Source organism: Atta colombica, unplaced genomic scaffold, assembly GCF_001594045.1.
Source record: "Atta colombica isolate Treedump-2 unplaced genomic scaffold, Acol1.0 scaffold12, whole genome shotgun sequence".
Taxonomy (NCBI): domain Eukaryota; kingdom Metazoa; phylum Arthropoda; class Insecta; order Hymenoptera; family Formicidae; genus Atta; species Atta colombica.
Genome location: NW_017259206.1, coordinates 7,077,544 through 7,097,683, shown reverse-complemented (window position 1 = coordinate 7,097,683; position 20,140 = coordinate 7,077,544). Strand labels below are relative to the sequence as shown.

The 20,140-nt window shown below is 34.5% G+C and overlaps 1 protein-coding gene across 1 annotated transcript in view; it reads right to left on the bottom strand.

Annotated features, from left to right (window-relative positions):
- LOC108694401 (receptor-type tyrosine-protein phosphatase kappa) overlaps window positions 1-20,140 on the bottom strand; it is a 61,746-nt gene that overhangs the window by 28,018 nt on the left and 13,588 nt on the right. The window contains exon 2 of the mRNA XM_018203837.1: window positions 18,958-19,234. Within this exon, the coding sequence (XP_018059326.1) occupies window positions 18,958-19,234 (277 nt within the window). The remainder of the gene's footprint in view (window positions 1-18,957; window positions 19,235-20,140) is intronic.

Genomic DNA, 20,140 nt, shown 5'->3' with positions numbered 1-20,140 from the left:
ATATATATATATATGTTTAAAAAATCTTTTTTGTGAGTAATAAAAACTTTTTGAAGGTAAGATGAAGATGATTATCGTGAGAAATGTGTAAAAGCGCTGTGATCCGCTTTTTAACATCTACGTCGGCATGATAGGAGAGCACTTGGCGGTTAAGTTTCGATCAATCGTTCTTTCATTATATGAGAGCTTCAAGGCTTGCCTAAGACGAGAGAAAGCGATCGTCAAGGGAAAAGCGACAAAAAGAAGCCTCGTGTCTGAGAAATGTACTAAAGTGGAATCCTTTAGCTGAGACCTACTTCCCCCGAAAGGATGTTTTTCTCCCATCTGGAAGTAGACATGGCAAGGAGAAAAAAGGATCGGGTGCTAAGAGATATTCGCAGAATGCGAAAAGGATGAAGAAAAGGCGAACAGTGCATTCTCCGAAGTTTTTCTGGAACTTTGCAATTCTTTTCTCGACAAACACCCAATCAAATTTCCGACTGTAAAGGAGATCGCGCGACTCTCGCCATTTGATCATCCGTATTTTTCACAGAGCTGCGTATCGAGTATTAAAGTATCGCGAAATTACGGAAAAGCTCAAAAGGTCGGACCTTTCACGCTAACTTTCATGGTAGGAAGGATGCTCGCAACGTTGAAAATTTGATCAACCGTTCGAAACCGTTGGGACGGAAGTTGCGCGCTTGAAATCACAAATCGGATGCGAAAAATGATATGCTGAAGTTGCATTTCCGTATTCACGCTAGCTCCAACATAAATCTCTCTTACTTATATAGCATAGAAACAATTTTCTTTCTTAAATAATGTAATTTTCATTACATTTATAATCTCCATCAAACATTGTAGATAGTAAATTGAAATAAAAAGAAATTAATTTTTCCCCTTCAATTATCGTTATTATCATATTTTCAAAATATGAATGATATTATTGAAATATAGAGCATAAAAATTGATTTTATAATGGAATTCTAGATACGCCCGTTAAAAAAACGGAACATGACATCTTAAAAACGTATAAAAGATGTCGAAGACATTTTCGCAAAAAACACTTTTTATATCCCAATTTTAGACTTTGTATTGAGATAGATATACTGAAAAAAATGATGGTTGGATTAAATAGTAATTCTGGTAGAAAATGAACGAATCAGAGTTTAAATTTAAAATTCTTATATATATAAAATTCTTATATACTATAGTTGAGATAATTATTCTGATAAAAATAAGAATTCTAGTAAATTTTATCAGAAATATTGTCTTAACTAGAACTCGGGTTATTTTAACTAGAATTCTAATAAATTTAAAGAGAAAATTCTGATTTGCCCATTTTTAATCAGAATTTTTTTTCAGTGTATAACAAAAATTTAATTGGTTGCACACGATCAAATATTTGATCGTCTGCGACGCTGTTAATTCAATCGTAGCGAATGAAGGTTAATGTAGGATTTTTTAAAAGAAATAATTGCTAATTGTTATTGGTTGTGTAAAATTTGGAGCAATGATTGCATTCAGCAGAAAAAGCAGCTTTGCAACTGTTGTAAGATTCTTTAATACGATTGGTTCTTACTCTTAGTTTTTTATTGAATCTAAATGTATAAGTAATTATATTAAAGAATCTTACAAAAGTTGCAAAATTTCTTTTTCTGCTGAATATAGCCATTGTTATTCTTCTGTAACGTCAATTATGTTCTAAATTATACAGCATATCCAGGAGTCAATTTCTTCTAATGCTGATAGACAATAGAAATCAAATTGCTCTTTTCTTTTTGTTTCTAAACTTGACTTTTCTTTTAGGCTCTTTAATGCTCTTATGAATAATCAAACTTAGCCCCGAAATGCACATTTATAAATTCCAGTTCTATTAAAGTTAACTTCGCTAAAGGGATTTCCCATCTGTTTCTTTCCTTCTTATTTCCACTTATTTAATAAATTTCTGATGGCAGTGCAGAAATAAACGGTGACAAGTAACCGGTGAAGTCAGGAGGGGGATCCTGTCGAGAAGAAGAGATCAACAGGAGATGGATCGATTTGGAGGAGGTAGTGAAGGAGGTAGTGGAGGAAGAGAGGCGGGATTCGAAGGAGGGTTGGTGAATTCGTTGAAGCGACACTTTTCCAAGTTTCGTTGTCGATCGATCAGCGAAATACACGGTCATACTTACTCTTGGGATTTCGTAAAAAGGCAGATGAAAGTTATTTCCTTCGAAGACAACGTGTTGTATTATCGCCTACATGAAAAGAAGTTATCGTTGATTGGCCACTTCACGTGCACTTCACGTTTCTTACGCGTGATGTTATATCGTAATATTTATGTCCAAATGTTAAGAATGTCATTCATCATATTTGTCTCAAGATTATACAATAATAAACGAACACAGAAGGAAGTATATCAGTGTCACTCCATCTTTTGTCTTCATAGTCGACAGTAATATTTTCGAGCATCTCTCTGAAATGCGACCCGAATTATCATCCTGTTGTTTCTACGATGATGAGATGAAGTTTTCATACTCGATTTTATTATACAATAATTAACTTGTTCTTATTTTTCTTAGTAATTCTAATTCCCTTCTGCGAAAGCTGTCGCCGTCGATCGTCGTAAAAGCAACGTCTCACTTCGCTGCTGTTGAAATGGCGAAAACAATTTCCGACATTGACACAAGCCATATTTCAGCGTCTGCTGTCGCACGAAAGAAAGTATAGTACTTTTGCCGCGCATGTGGTAATTTATTCTCCTTGGTTCCCATGTTGGTGGCACATTTTCCCAGGCAAAACCGCCATCGTGGTTACTGAGCTTTTTTCAGTAAAAAAGCGAAACACATTCGAGGAAACTTCATGCGATACTATCCGGTTGAAATCTTGACATCTACAAGAGCGCATTTTTGGATTAATATATACTTCATATTTTAACAAAAAGTTGAATTCCAGAAGCTGTCATTTCTTTAAGAAGTCTTATTTCTTCACATATTGTTTGAAAATTATAATTGTCTTCATAATTTCATCGATGTAGTAGTTGATATACATGTTTTTGAAAAGAAAATGACATTTTACTGATAACGAAATATCTAAAAATTTAGCTAGATAAGTCCGAAAATAATTTTGTTGGATCATCAAAATGACTAGGATTTCAAACTGATTGGTAGAATGTCAAGACTTTTTACATTGCTTGAAATTCCTACATAATTATTTTGATTCAATAAAATTATTTTCGGATCTAAATTTTTATTTACTTCAATAAAATCATTCTTTTCGTGCATACAAAGTTTTCATCATTCTGTCATTAGCGGTGAAATTTATTGATAGATTACTTTGCTAAAGCAAAGACCTGAAAATGAAGCCTGAGACAACAAAGTGGAAATGCAAATTTAATTAAAACGCTTTTGGAACGATTCGTTCGTCGTTACATCGCGCATATCATTAGCAACATGATCGGTACTTGCCTTAATCCGGATCTAGCATGCTCTGCTAGTCACACGTGTATTTGAGACGTGGAAAGGAGTTAACTACCATCACTGACTGTTTGCATAATTCGGTACGGTATCGGCGCAGGATTACGTTTCATATGCAACGAAAACGGAGAGTTTGAGTTGCAAATGGGTCAGCAACATGCATTTATACACATACGTGTGTATTTTATTTTGCCGACCGTTGTCGATTGCATATTACAGGTCGATCGATATTCGTTCTCTCTCTCTCTCTCTCTCTCTCTCTCTCTCTCTCTCTCTCTCTCTCTTTCTAATGCGAAGAAAACGCGATGCATCGCGTAGGACTGGCCGCGCGAGATTTGAAGACAAAGTGCCTGGCCTAAATCGACGCATCCCAGCGCTCTCGCGTGGATCGCTGTTATTACGCGCATCGTTTGGCGACGCGCCAGATTTTGAGACCTAAGTAGCCGCCTCGAATTATTTCGCGAAATACTCGCGTGTCGAGAGAGATGGCACGAAAAATAGTACCCACATTATTATTTGTGTAGATAGCATCTACCGCGCTCTCGATTACGTGAAAGGAAGCACGCTAATATCGTTTCGAGTGTATTACTTTGTGTTGTCTCGAGTGCGGAGCAAATAAAAGTAAGAAGCGGATACAAAGGATGCACTCAGATATTATTTGAAGAGATTTTAATTTCCTAACTATGCGCAATAATCGCATTTATGTAACATTAAACGTTGCATAATCATTATGCAGTTATCATCGTTACCATCCCATTATTATCATTCTATTTAAACGACTCTTTCCCCAATAGTCTGAATGTTACAAATTAATCGATAAATTATAAATCGGCTGCTATATGATATATACTGTACATATAATGCGATTGTGTTAGTTGATTGTACAAAAGTGTCACACTCATAACGAGAACATATCACTTATATATCATAGCAATTATGTATCCTTGAGATTCGAATTATTGTTATCAAAGTTAATTTGAAATTATGATCAAATTTCCAATTGTTCGTTAGTTTCGCTCAGTTAAAAAAAAAATCTGAGCATGACTATGCGCTATATTTCCAAGCGAGTAGAAATAAATGTTGTTGCAATTGCACTTTTATGGCGTACATTATATTGAAAAGTTACATGCATTGTCGTTCTTTGTTGTCGGAATAGTGAAGCATGTTAACCGAATTCATTCGTGTCGAATAAATTTGCGTAATCCGAGATGCTCGTACTCGCGAATTACCGTTCTCCAACATTCTTTAACGCAATCTCGAAACTTACTCATTCCCATCTGTCGCGCTTTAGTTTAACAATAAATTTAATCGCGTCATCGAATGCGTTCCATCTTCTGCATGTTTGACCGTATGAATTTATTAGCCAGAGTTTAATATTTATTTCGCAAAATTTTGCGACCGAATTTCATCTTTCATGAATACCTCCGCATTTATTTATTATTCCTTTGTTAGTTCAATAGCCATTTATTGTACAATTTCAATATTAAATATTTTGAAATTGTACATACAATATATAAATAAATATTTTTCTTTCCGCGAAAACATACAATGATTGCACCTATTAATTAAGTGCTATAATAAAAATTAAATTTTGTCATTTTTATACAAAGAGTATATCGAATTTTGTTCCAAACGTAAGATTCGCAACGTTATTCTGCAAGTACGCAAATCGCGAGAGTTGTATTTAACGTTTAATTCACGTATTCTCAGAAACACAAAACTTTTATGTATTGATTTAGTTCGCAATTACCAGGAGTGCTTGAAAAATCGAACTACACAGGAAGATCATTATCCCAAAAAATAACGATTGATTTCTCAATCGATCAGACGATATCAGTACGTTAGCTACGCGGAAAATACAGGTTCTAGCAACAAGGAAAACGTAATTATCGGCCAATCAACGTGCTTACCTAACGTCGACCTCTCGGCACTTTACCTCTCAGCTCGCCTTCTCGATCGCACGAAAATGAAAGGTAATTGCGACGTCTATCCGGCGAAGGCTCTTCGATCCTGTCGGATTATCCGTTTTTTGCTGTAATAAACCGCTATCGGAAGCCGAATACCAATAGCTAATTCAATTGTGAGTACACCATGTGGGCAATATGATTAACAATTAGAATTTCTCGCAAAGGAATGGGTTTCGGATGATTGATTTAATTATATCTGGACAACAGTTGACTGATTTCCATCAATTTGTAATATATGATTGATTATCGATTGGATTGACTCCGAAACAAATCGAGATTTTATTATCAGACCAATTGATTATGTAACGCTGATATTAATATCAAAGTATCGCTAAGGACGGAACATGCGACGCAGTAGATACGTGAAATGTTTCGATGTCAATTTATTTGACTTTCAAATTAATTTTAACATGGGAAGCCGTAATCTGTTAATAAATTTAATAACAACGTTTTTTCCCCTTTACAAAAGTATTTCATGCTGAACATGTCTCTGCCGCATTTTAGCTTTCGACCAATTCTTTTGATATTCATGAAACATACTTTTTGAGTAATCGTTAAATACCACGCAGCAGGCCTTGCAGCGTGTAGAATAAAGAAAGTTGTCGGCGTTTAATGTTTAATTCAGTAGACCGGTATAAAAGTAAGATTTTCCTAGGAAAAATTTACCAGAGTATATACTTCCATTTAGCACACACAGTATTTTACGTATAGTATATTCGAATAATTATTTAATCTGAATTTAAAATGATTCTTCTGCTCTTATTTTTTTTTTTAACAATTCATTTTGCGAGATGCGAAATTCCTATTTCATTAAATGAAGTCGACGAAATTGGAAATTGCACGAGCACGTTAGCTTTTTTCACTTATCGTGGCACGCGAATCTAAATACCTATCTCTTTAAACTTTGTTTACATAATAATGATGCGGTATGAAAGTTACAGTTGTTTGTAGAGCGCAAATGTACTGTTGCGCTTTGACAATATTCACAGTACGCTTTACACTCGAATCTGCATTGCTGAAATTTTGCGGTAAAACAATGGACTTTGCTTGCGAAATTGTTACGCGTATGCCGGCGGCTATGTACAGAATCAGACATATATCAGTAGGCCAGAAATAGTTCTCGAGACCTGCGTCAGGGTCGCCCAACCTCTCAGTATGCATGATATTATAACGTATCGATTTCAAAAAAATATTGTCATTAATCATCAAAAATCAACATTAATTCTTTATTATTTTATTACATCGCTTAAATTAACGACATAACGATAAATTTAAATCTTTTTATTATTTTATCTCATTCTTAAATTGTTAAACCGGTTAGTAATTGGAAACTTGATTAATATCCATGTATTCATTTATGATGTATACATTTATCATACAGATTTAAATCTATAATCGATAACAGATAAATACAGGGATAAAAATATTTTCAATTATAAATTTCAGTTTCTGCGATATCTTTTACATTAAAGAGGTTTCATTAGCTAATGTATGTCGTAATGTATATCCCAAAAAAGAGATGGGAATAATAAGAACGAGATTCGATGGCCTGAGGGAGACGTCATGAATAAAGGCTGGAACGAGTCTGATATGTGACTGGCTGACAGAAGAACGGAGAAGAGTTGAATTTCCTCGTGGGCAATATTTATATCTCGCAAGAACCACAATGTTGGCGTAACCGTTATCCTCTTTCTCTCTCCCTCTCTCTCTCTTTCTCTCTCTCTCTCTCTCTCTCTCTCTCTCTCTATTTTCTTTTCTTTGTCCGGCTATTTATCCGGCCGTTCCTCGTTCACTTTTCGTTTCGCGCGCTCATTTCATTACTTGCAACATCATAAACGTCCTGACAATCCCAACGACGCGATATAAATTTCTTTATGTAATAATAGAACATGATAATGAAAAATCAATGTGGTACGTGCGTAAATGGAAAATTGTTTGACGATAATAATGTTTAACAATATCGAAGAAAAAAATACATATTTTACGAAAAAAAAAGAAAGGTTTATAGATTTATAAGAATTTATAGATATAGACTTAAATGAATTAACGTTACGAATTATTACATTACCGAAAACTTTAAACGGCAGGCACGAAAAGGTCGGAATCAGGAAAGATCAATTTGATAAAACTTGGTCCCCATGATATAGTCGAGGTCATGCCATCTTGAGAATTCAAACTTGCGGACTGACGTAGGAGTACGACTAAGTGATGGGAAACGGCTTTGGATGGAGGGTTAGAAGCTTTGCGGGAAGTAGTACGTTCCATCGTAGGGTCAGGCACCTCTAATCTGACAGCGGACAAAGTATGGCTCGCTTCTTGTTCGTTGCAAAACTCGCGACTTGAAATCAATCGCAATCTATTTTTAATCTAATAGGAATCGCTGATCATGTCGCGTGACCACTGCGTGACTACAGTCGATTGTTTAGGACTGGTATGGAAGAGAAGCAAATCTTTCGGTTCGGCCAAGTTTAATCCTCCAAAATATTCCCGCGTTCCATTCGAAATTAAATTTCACCATTAAATTTATGCGTCCCGAATGTGTTAACATAATAATTCTGTATACGTTCCATTGCATATGATTTAAAGATGAATTGCACGACATTTATATTTATTTTTGTTACACACAGTCATAATAATTCTCATTTATCGATTAACGTAATACACTCGGGAGATATCGTGGAATATTTTATGTCTACAATAAAGTTTATGTTTTAATGTAGTAATCAAAGTAAGTAGGTATTTCCTCAGTAAAAATGGGCCAGTCTGTCCGTCTATAACTCTACTTTTTATCGAATTTTCGCTAAAGCAGAGAAAGAAATACCGCCAGTATTTGTGATTTCTGAAGACTTTGCCATCATGCAATTTTATTGACCGGTTTCCACCGCAAGACAACAACCCTCGCTTAAACCCTCCAGGAATAGCTAACAAAGATCGAAGACTTTACAGAGAAATAAGTGTTCGTAAAAAGCGTTGCCAAAAAATTTTGAGCGAAATCGCGTTAAAATTTATTATCTCTCGTAACGCTGCTCAATTATAAGTGGTATCTTAGCTTGCATAAATCATCGTAAATCCGAAACGTGAAGTTATATTATTTCCAGCGCGATTTGAAAGTCTTGGAGTGTCGCAGTGATTTTTCTTCGTGTTTCACCAGAGATTTACATGGATTACACGTGTTTCTGAGCTAGCTCTACCCGGTCCTTCTCGAAGTAATCTGCTTTTGTCGAGCCGAAGGGTCGGTTTGAGTACATTGCCGTTTGAATCTTCGCCAATTTCTGTGATTTTCCAAGTAGGGAGAGAAACCTCAGGGGAGATATACAGAAAAACATCCCTTCCTCCCTTGGGGTCTTTTAATGTACTCTAAGCAATTTAAAGTTCTAATGTCCCTTTTCATCCTACGAGACTACCGCGTAATAAAAAGATACGAGATCGCGAAAGTACACGCGCCGGAAAATAACTTACGGTCAGAAAGAAACATCACGGAGGAAAAGTTTGTTGTGATTACGGAAAAGTAATTAGAGAAATCACAAAATATCCGTCAACTTTCTGATACAGATACTTTCTCAAAAGAGAAAAATTGAAAATATCTTACGTGATAGTCTATTTTATAAAAAAATTATAAAAAAATTTTACTTTATTTAAATATGCTGACTGTATGTCAATATGACGTGGAATATCGCAGATAGTGCTAATCTCAATAATAATGTAATCAATAACATGATAATGTCTGATTTCTGTGTTGGGAAACGCTACATATAGGCAGTAATCCAAGATTAACCTTTACTATCAAGCTTTTTAGCATTTTACATCGAAATACATGCACACAGTCTACTTTGAATATAATACTGCGGGCGTTTGGTGCAACGAAGATTAATGGCACTTTCTATTGACTAGGCAAAAAAATTGACAGACGCTTCTATAAGCGTTACAAGAAAAAAATGTTGCTTTTAAATTTCATTAGAACATCGATCGTTGCAAAAGAGGGACTTGTCACACATTATCGTCTCCGGCTATGAATTAAATGAGTTTTGTACCGTAAATTAATTGATAAACTTCATTTATTTTTGATGTTCTCTTTTTGTAGTTTACACTTACTAATGACATCTCTGCGCTCCATAATACATTTTAATTAAATGTTGATGTTGAATAAGTAATTTCCCGCGTGAAATCTTTGCGTAATTATTGTAAACGTTTTCTCGCTTAATTTGAGCAATGAAACGCTGTACATATGGATTATATTATGGTATATAAAGTCACAAAATAAGCGATTCAATATGTCCATAGAAGATGTTATTACGTGTTTCATGTGAGACAAGAGAATATCTCTAAGGAATTCACGAAGGTTTCTATCGAAACGAGCTTGAAAATAGAGATCGAATTGCAAGTTTGATAAAATTGAGGTCATCGGGCAGATCAGCGGATCTGCGGATTTGAACCTAACAAAAGTCTGAGCACCGGTGTTCTCAAGGGTGGCAATCGACCATATCGAATTTTCTCAATTTGTTCTTTCCCGGTACTGCTTTGTACTTCAAATGCGATAACCAATCTATCAAATTTTTGCTGGACAAAATTGGGGAACTGCAAAAATATTTGATCAAATATTTTTATGTACTAAGTAATTACATTTGTTAAAAATTACTTTATATTACGTAATGAAATTACTTTATATTATCGTAGTTTTTATATAAAAGTTTAAATTGATAAATAACTGATTTATTTTTTAATTTCCACGCCTTCTCTTTTTTTCTTTCTTTATTCTCTCTTTGACATGTATTAATTTTTGAAATAATTCTGTAGAAATAATTCTCAATATTTTTACATTTTACATTTTATCGAGCTTTCTGTTTTTCAATAAGTATTTGTAGAGTCTGTGAAGCGAATTTGTTTGATTAAAATATAAAATTTCATTTAAACTCGAAACGTAGTAAATATGCACAGAAAATGAACGAGAACACACGTGCGCTCACGGAATTAAACAAACGCTTCGAAATTCAGAAATCTGCTTCAAAGAATATACTTTTTGCACTATATGCTTTTTCAATGGTTGTACGATGATCGATATGGCCAAAGCCAGACAAGCATAAAATTTAACGGATGAAAATTGTATATAAATTGATGTGCCGAAATGAGACTCTGGATAATGGGCCATTGTGGATTACGAGTACTCTCGTGGCGAAAATTACAAAGTTACGAATGGCTCGTGAAAAGTTAAGGCACACTTTACAATGGCGTAGGAAGCATCTTCAATTTTATCTCGTAGAGGAACTCGATATACTCAAACAATATATTCAAAAAAGAAATGGTAAAGTAAGACAGAGAGAAAGAGAGAGAGAGAGAGAGAGAGAGAGATAAAAAGTGACAAAGGAAAGATAAACTTGAAATGGGAAGGTAGACAGAAAAAGGGGATGAAAGTCAGCTTTAGAACCGCGATTTTCGCGCAGAAAGCTAAAGCGCTTGCCTTTGACAAAGGGAGTTTTTTAATTGACCTATTGTTGTTGGTCTTAAAGTGAGAGTTTCCTGTTGGCGATTGTAAAGTACTTCCAGTGACATTGTGGATATGCTTCAGATGAATCACGAAGAAGCAACAGCTATTTCACTTTTGCTGTAATTTTAAAAAAGAATCTAGAAGAATTATATAAATATCAGATGATTCTGTCCTGCAAAATATTATGAATTGTTCTTTTTCATTTCTTGTATTTCTAAGTCAAGAGTCTGTAACAAGAATCTAATAATAATATTATAAGAAACAATTCTTGCATATAATTATTGTAAAATTATTTATTCATAATTATACTATAGATAGAAACAAGACAGGATAGAAAGAAAATCTTGCAAAATCGCCATGAATATAAATATTAGTAGTATTATTCGCCAATTGAGCGTATAAATGAAAACGTACGAAATTACGCGATAAATTTGTGTGAAATCTGCACGAACTCATAGCGCCTTCAGGCTGGATTAAATGATCGAATCACGTTCGGGTGCAATTTAATTTGATTTCGCAATCAGCGGCTTTATTATCAGTCAGTGACGATGGATGAGGGTGATGATAGTGTGAGGCTGAATTTTCGATCGAGCGCGACGACGCGCGAACGATACCTACGCTATGTACGTGTATGTTCCGCGTTCGATTATTTATTGATAACGATTCGATCAATTATTAACAAACATGCATCACGATGCATTTTTGTTACAATATATATCGGTAAATTCCATTAATAATAGGCGAACTCGATTGCTCTTTTCCTGCTCTCTTCTCCATATAATAAACGAAATATCTTTTATTTTTTTATTTTTGACTCTCAATATCAACATTTTTGTATTATGTTTGACGCAAAAAAAAATTTTTTTTTCTGTTTATTAATACAACTATTATCTTTCAAATTTTTAAATTATTAAAAGAATATCGTATTGCTCGCGATAAGTTATTATGGTATTTGAAATAGAAATAACAGTAGTATTATTTAGGCAACAATTTATCATGCAAAAGTTGCGCTGCAATTATTGAAGCTCGTTGCATTGAACGTGGGTTGTTGAACGCCTATACTCACGCTTTATAACCGCGCTGTACAATCGCATTTGCTTAAGTCTGGCAAGTACAATGAACCAAGCTGCGGTCGTAGTCGCGACAATAAATACAGACACCACGGCTTCCGTGAGAGACAACTCTATGTCGCACGGTCTATATCTTATCATCCAACATAACTTGGCTATCAACTTCCTGTGTTCGATATTACATGTATGGTGCAACGTTTCGGACATATACACGTTTGCTTTGTTCATCGGGGAGAATATTGATTACTGACAGGAAAATTCTCGAGGCAAACACAGAACTCGATGGAGCTGGCAGATGCACGAGGGTGACAATTGAATTTTGCAATTTTGTGTTACGAGAGAGAGAGAGAGAGAGAGGCACAAAGCCCATATAATCCAAGAATAATACATAATGCATTTTAATGCTAACAAATTCGATGCACAAAAATGAAGAAACTTTGTCTTTAAACTTCTAAACTTTACAGTTTATTTTTCACAATAAATTAAGTATAACAATAATGTAAAAAATAATATATCTAAATGTGAAAGAGTATTTAGTAATATTTAAGCACGTAAGCGCGCGAGAGATTAATTACATATTGAAGTATTGATTATTCAAAGTCTATTCATAACATTGGCGAGCTTTACGAATGGTATTACGGATTTGCTCGGGGGCTAGTATAGCGAATAACGCTTATCGCATTTGTACCAGATGCAAATAAGCCTTCCACCTCGATTTTCGTCGTGACAATCGGCGAGAACGTGTCGCCGATGCAATGGCGAGTACGCTATTATGTCGGTAACGACCGACCCGAGAATCTGGGTATTATGCAGCAATTGGCCTTACTTGGCGCCACGACAAGTTCGCATTTAGTATTCGGCGCCGACCCACACGCCGAGTACACGTACGTTATACAGCCTTTCGGAAATTCCGCATTGCAAACGCGTCGGGAACGCCGGGAATGCGATTCTTTCTCGGGCAGATTCATTCCGTGCGACGAATCGCGGGATAACAGGTGGCACGAATAAAAGCATGAGGATGCCGCGAAAGTAAATATAAACGAGCTTGTGGTCGTGAATTTAACGATCACCCGTAATTCCAAAGGCAAAACGAGGAACGTGTCTCGCACGCATCTCGGGTCTTATACGAGCTATTAAATGGCAAGGTAAGTTGTATCTTTCTTAAGCACAGACTTTTGCATAACGCATAAGGCGTATAAGATAATCAACGAGAATCCTTCATTTCATGGAAAGGAATAATTCTGATTGGTTGATTCTTATACCTTATACTTTATGCGTTATGCAAAAGTCTGCGTTCCCCATCCTTATTTTGGGAAACAAAAGAGTTTGCGCTTAATTTAAAATTTAATTTCTCATAGATAAATAAAACAAAATATTCTCCCAAAGTTTTTTCAAGTGAATTCTGTCTGTGTTTTTTTTTCTCCTTAAAATATATTACTTTTTTGAAGTGAGACTCACTTCAAAAAATTTTCACTCCAAAAAGGAAGTAAGTTTTTATTTCCTTTTAATATTGCACCGATATAATTGCACCGGAATATATAAACGCAAATGTTCGTGGTCGTAAAATTATACAAAATAATCGGTAGTAGGAGCAATGCAACCTTAACCGGCTACAGTTTATTTATAAAGTGTTCTTGAAGCCGCGTACACGGGCGAAATATTTTCGTTTTATCTCGACATCCTAAATATATTCCGCAAAATCTGAAGATACCATGTGCTGTGCGGGATTCTTCCAAGTTATTTTCGCCGATCAGCTCGTTTTGACACGCGCTAGGCATCATCGATCGAATCGAATGGATAGCCAATCGCATTTATTAAAATTATCAATTTATAAAGAGAATCGATCAATCATATGGACGCGACATAGCGATGATTGCGCATATTGCGCATCGCGTGAGATTGGAGCAGACTATTCTTAACGTAAAGATTGAATCTTTATAAATTACTTATATGAAAGGAGAAATGTTCCAAAGCTAATTTATTATAGATATATGTTTTGCTAAATAATTTTGTCAAATATAATAGAAGGAAATTATAATAAAAAGGTTTTTAGATAATAAAATAATATGACGTATTGAAATACAAAAATTGTATTTCATCAAATAGATGCATATACATGGCATAAACGATCATTCTAAATTATATATTTATTCTGACAAAAGCAATCAAAAAAGAGATTTTAAAATGTTTCAAATTGTGAAATATTGGGAAATTAATATAGATATAAACATTGGATTGGTGAAACATATTTTGCACTTTCACATTTTTCATATTTCAAATATTGTCATTCTGGCGAAAAGTAATTGGTTACACATGACGTTTTTCCTCCTTCTGTCATTCGCAGGTAGCCCGTGGGCTTGTTTTCGAGATATCTCATTGGAAAAAAATAGGTTAATAGTCTTCGAATGTAGACCGAGTATTTATTTGAATAAACTCCTGTTTAAGTGGATATGCAAATAAAATTGTGGTTTTATTTATTGCATGCACTGCGCGTATCGCTTACTTTGTGTTAGCTATCGTTCTACCGTATAATACGCATCTCTGCTTGTTTATGTGCTGTTGATACTGCATTCGATACTCGTAATCATGTTAGATTCAATTTAGTCGCATTGACCGCATCAGTATCCTGAAATTGTTTGTTGATAAATCATTTCTTTAATGTTCCATCTAATCCAATAATAATTAATCAATCATTTTCACTAACTTATCTATAACGCAATTATTAATCTGTTGTTCATTAACTATACGTAGTTCCTATATTAATTTTGATTTGAAAATTATTATCAAGCTTTTTCGTGTTAAAATGTACACATGTTTTTTGTTGATTCAAGTTTTTTTGCTAAACAATTTTTTCTCGTTAAAAATTTTTTCATCTGGATGTTGAGAATTTTGGCGGGAAAAAAGTTTTGTCAGAATAAATGATTCGTTCGAAAACTGCGTGCATGTTGAAACGTTCATAACAACCGAGAGGTCGAGTACTCCGGCAAATTCCAACGTCGTCGTCGTCGTTGCCGTCATCATGCAATGTGGCAGTTCTCATGGCTTGCACTCCGTATCCGGTTCACGGACGTAGGTCCGGATGAATCAGCACGGAAAAGCGTTGCTTTATTTTCATTGCGAAACCCCATCACTACGACACGACGTAAGGAGCAACGATCGTGGCAGTGGGTCGCCTGCATTTGTGTCAAGATCAACTAACTTTGTTCGCCTGTGTGACAGCATCATCACGGTGTGGACTAAACGTTTATGCAGCTAGTGTATCTCACATGCGTCGGTTTAAAAATATCCAATAGACCGCTGCTCGCAACATCCCCGTTTCTTTCCTCCCGAATAAATTCACGAATTAAAGCCAAGCCCGACAAACTAATCCCGATAAACGGAATTATATTAGAGAATTTGTTTTTGTTTTATTAAATATCGTCAGCATTAGTTTTTTTCATTAATTCGTATATTTTATTTAAATTTGAAAAATATAATTTATTAATCATAGTTTTCCATCATTTTTTTTCAGCACTGGACAAGATAGATTATTGAATTTGTAATATCAAATTATACCCAATTTGAATTGTTTTTAATCATTTCTATAGATTGCCAAGGTATTGACTCAAATTCAGTCTGTTATTTGCTAAATGCATACGTTAATATGGACGTTGTTTACTTTAAAATCTAATCCACAGAAATGAATTGATTTATATTTTGACATACATGGAAACTAAAAATAACAAAATGTTATATTTTTTAATTTGAGAGATTGTGTTACCTATTTTGATATCTATTAATACGTGTACGTAAAGAATTATTACAAATCATATCAGTTTGTGAATAGTACACAATACAATTCTAATTTATCAAAGGTAAAGCCAATATTGGTGATGTTTAAATATTTAACTTAAATTGCAATTAATAAAGATGAAATCACTATAAATCCTTCAATTTAAGCTGCGATGGATTAACGCGCTGTCTTACAGAACGAGATTCCCGATTTAATCAGAAATATCTGTCCCCCTTACGATATAAAATGGAATGTCGCACGTGTCATACGATTTCAACATTTTCGCTCGCCCCTTGAGAAAAGTTTTCATTACAAGGCTGTAAAAATGCATGAGGCCATTTATAATGCTCAAGGGCGTTTTCATATCTCTGAAAATAAAACTGATACGAGAGATTTATTTCGTTTCCTCTACAATCTTCTTCAAAATTGTAGGAAACGCATCGGCATTTTAAGTCACGCGAGTGCATCTCGAACGGTGGAATTCGGAACGGTGGCTAGTTCAGTCTATACAATATGCATTTTCGACGTTATTTATAACTTTTTTGTTTCATTTCACCCCCCCCCCCCCGAACTACTTTCATTAAGGAGACCATCTTTTACCAAGACAATCTGCGTGTGAAAGCAGAAAAAAAGAAAGAAAAACGCCCGTCAAGGTGCGCGGTACAATGGGGAATGTATAACTGGCAGTGTCATTGTCTCAGGCAATGATTAACGTGTCTGGGTTACATTGTCTACTCGGATATATGCTTTCGAATAAAATGACAACGCCATTCAACGAGCATCGACAAAGGGAAATGCTTATCCATTGAAAAAAATACACGTAAGCGTTCTTCGCGATAAAAATGAGAAAATTAATAATTCGCCACTGGAAACGTAACTTTATTTTTTGCAACTCTTTATTTTTCCGTGATGATATTATGAGTGTGAACTGGGCCGGCTTAATGACCCGTAAAAGCGCTATCATGGGCGAGCTAATTGATTTCTTGACGATGACAGATGTCAAGGCGCATATCATTTGTACATTACACCTGAGGATAAACAATCTCTTGATCTCATTACGAATGAAATTTGCAATATGATTCGTTCTCTAAAGACACTACTGGAATATAATGTATCCTCATATAGGCTACTTTTCTGTACATAACGAATTGTCTATAAGATTCATTAATGATGTTATTCTAAAAAGTCAGTGTTCTGCTTCTCCTAGAAATAACCGCGTAATTCGAAAAACAAAATTGCATTAATCAAAATTACATCACGAATATTTACGTTGTTGAATATTATACGTCTTGCCTTTGATCAATTAATCTGTTAATATTAAAAATTTCTGCTGCATTATTATTACTTTCTTTTCAATGTTATTCAATAATTTGTTTGATGCATGGAAGTTTTTAGATAATGTGTAACAATGGCGAAAAATGCGTTTATTGTGCAAAAGTTTCGCTACCCAATGTTGCATTCCATATTCGTTATGGAATTCGGGACTACTCTGATATCTCTAATTCTCATTACAGATATATATAGATCAAGAAGCGGCATGCGAGAGTTAGAATTACCGATGTTTACGTATTGAAGCTTTATGAATTAATAGATTCGTTCAGATACCGTAATTCATTCCACGTGAAAATAGCGAAGTGTGTTCTAATATCCAGCGAGATGTTAGTATAATGCAAAAGAGAATTTTCTTAAAATAATATATCATCATCATAATCTCATTTCTTTTCAAAAATATTCCCAAGCATTTTAAAAATATCCTCGAGCGATCCAAAATTTGAGCTTATATATTTATGGTGATCTCGAGCGTGTCGCAAAATGCATTACAACTCTCCCAGACTTACGAGAATTTTCAGAACGCCTTTTCAACCTCTATCTCTTCAAAACTACCTTAAGTCTCAGTGCGATCTCGAAGGTCTCAAGAGTTTCGAGAATATTTAGAACACTTTGCGTTTCCTCTCAAGAATCTTGAGCACAGTCAAAAGTCTACGAAAACATGCCGTATAGAAGCTTCGGTTTTCTTGGTTTGTAAGAATTAGAGAAAAATAAAAACGAAAAGCAATTAAAAAATTAGTCGTATACTTCAAGTGATGTACGTTAATCGCATTAATCGCTCATTACCGGGATTTAAAATCAAAAATATAAAAATAAAGAAATCGAGCTTTCTTTTAATTCGAGTTGCAAAAAAGAAATGTTTTTAAAATGACATCGAGAAAAAAAGGCAATCAATTCGATGCTAAAAGCTTCTATGCTTCGAAAGGCCTTGAGAAAGCGTTCAGATTTATCGAATTATGCGCTTGATGTTCTTTACCAAGTGTCAATTGCGCAGTCGTTAAGTGGGGTCTTCAAATTCCGTGACCTGAATGCATAAAATTTATTTTCTTAATAGAAAATGCATTTACGATACTGATGCGGAAACTTGCGGAATTTCAGTGCACAACGGTGTGTCTCGTATTTACAAAGATAATACATTTCGTTTGATTGCGATGAAATATTCATTTTGTTTGTAGCTTTATTGTATTCATGACGATCATAGCTGAAAGAGTAAATATGAATCTAACATGTCGATATAAAAAAATATATAAAGCACATGTAATCAATACTCGTCTCGGTTGTGTCAATAATTCATTACGGTTAGTATGGATATCATTCGACGTCGCAAATCGGATTTAGGTTTTTCATTTTTCAAACGGTCGTAAGATAACATTGTAATTGGATTGGAATTACCCCGATTATTTTCTAACCAAGCTTCAAGCTCGTACGCTGTGTAAATTTTGTTGTTTACACAGAAAGAACGAGTTTATTTAGTATCTAAAAATTTAGTTAGATAAAAATCCGAAAATAATTTTATTAGATCATCAAAAATTATGTAGAAATCTCAAGCAATGCTGAAAAAGATTTGACATTTTTTAGCAACCAGTTCTGAGCGTTCTACATTATTTTAATGACACAACAAAATATTATTTTCTATATCTAGCTAAATTTTTTAGATACTTCAGCAAAATTTTTCCGTGTACATAATAATAATTCATTCATGTAATGCATTTGAATCGCGATTAAATTCTAATAACGGAAAGAGAAGAAGTAAAATCAGAAAAATCAGAAGACGCATCTCTTTAGATACCCGTTTAAGGCGTTTTTAATCGTTAGTATTATCTGAGATTAATCTAAGATTAATCTAACAATCGAAGCCGGGATGATTCATTAAGGAAAACGAGATCGCGAGTTATCTCACCGAAGGAGATGAGGCCGCTGTTCAGCATAGACAGCTTAATCTGACTGGGAATAGAGGCAAGACTCTGTCCGGGATTTAGGTGACGCTTTCTGGGCGGTTTCTCTGGTGCTCGGGGCGCGCTTCTGCTCCTGTGGTGATGATGATGCTTCCTGTGCGAGTGGGAATGCGAGTGGGAACCGGCGGCGGTCGAAGCCGCGCCTGTACGATCGGAACCGACGCTGCTCAAACCGAGAACACCGCCGCCGCCGGTCGACTGCGTTCGTAAGGACGACATGCTCTGAAAAATTGAAAAAAAGAAAGACAAAATTAATGATGATATAAACGTTAGGATCTGCAGTTTTATAAAATATTAAATACGGCGTTTGCATAAAATAATTTGTTTCTAATAAATCATTCCTACTTTATCTAGCTTATATTAAAAAATTTCGAGTTCTTTGCGAGTTCTTTCTTTCTTCATAATGTTTTGAAATATCTGTCTGTAATGATGTAGCAATATTATTTTTTTAAAAGAAAGAAAAAGATAGGGAGAGAGAGAAATTATATTCTCTAGTTATTCTTATATACAGTTAAGTAAACGAGAGACTTTAAGACTAGACTTCATAGAATTTTAAAATATTGTGGAATTAAAATCCTTTCAAGATAGAAGCTTTTTAATAAAAAAAATTTAAAGAACATCTTATTTTTTAAGGGTCGTTGTATTCGATTCTGGTCTTAAAATTCTAAAATTCAAATGAAAAATAAAAAAAATAATGATTTGATTATCATGAAACTTGGTTGTAGAAATTCGTGATATCGCTAACTTTAAATGTAACCTGAAAATGTCGAATTTCAAAAGGGTTGTAATCTCTGATGGAGAATCTCGATGTCACGGAGCTCATAAAGTTTGGAAGTCAGTTTGAAAATTAATACTAACTGTTTGCATAACATTGATAAGCTTCAAATAAAGCAAAACTGGAAACTTGATGTTACTTTGCAATCACAAATATTCCCTAAAATTGAATTTTATAATAACCATATTATATTTTATTTTTATCTGCATATTTATGAATTTACTCTTTTAATTTTTCTATTTTTAATCTCAAATTCGAATAAAGGATTATTACCCCATAGCCAACTTTCATAAAAGTCGAGTAAAAACGAGTAATTTTACAAGCTAATTGGAAAAAGGGATGATTCCAAATAA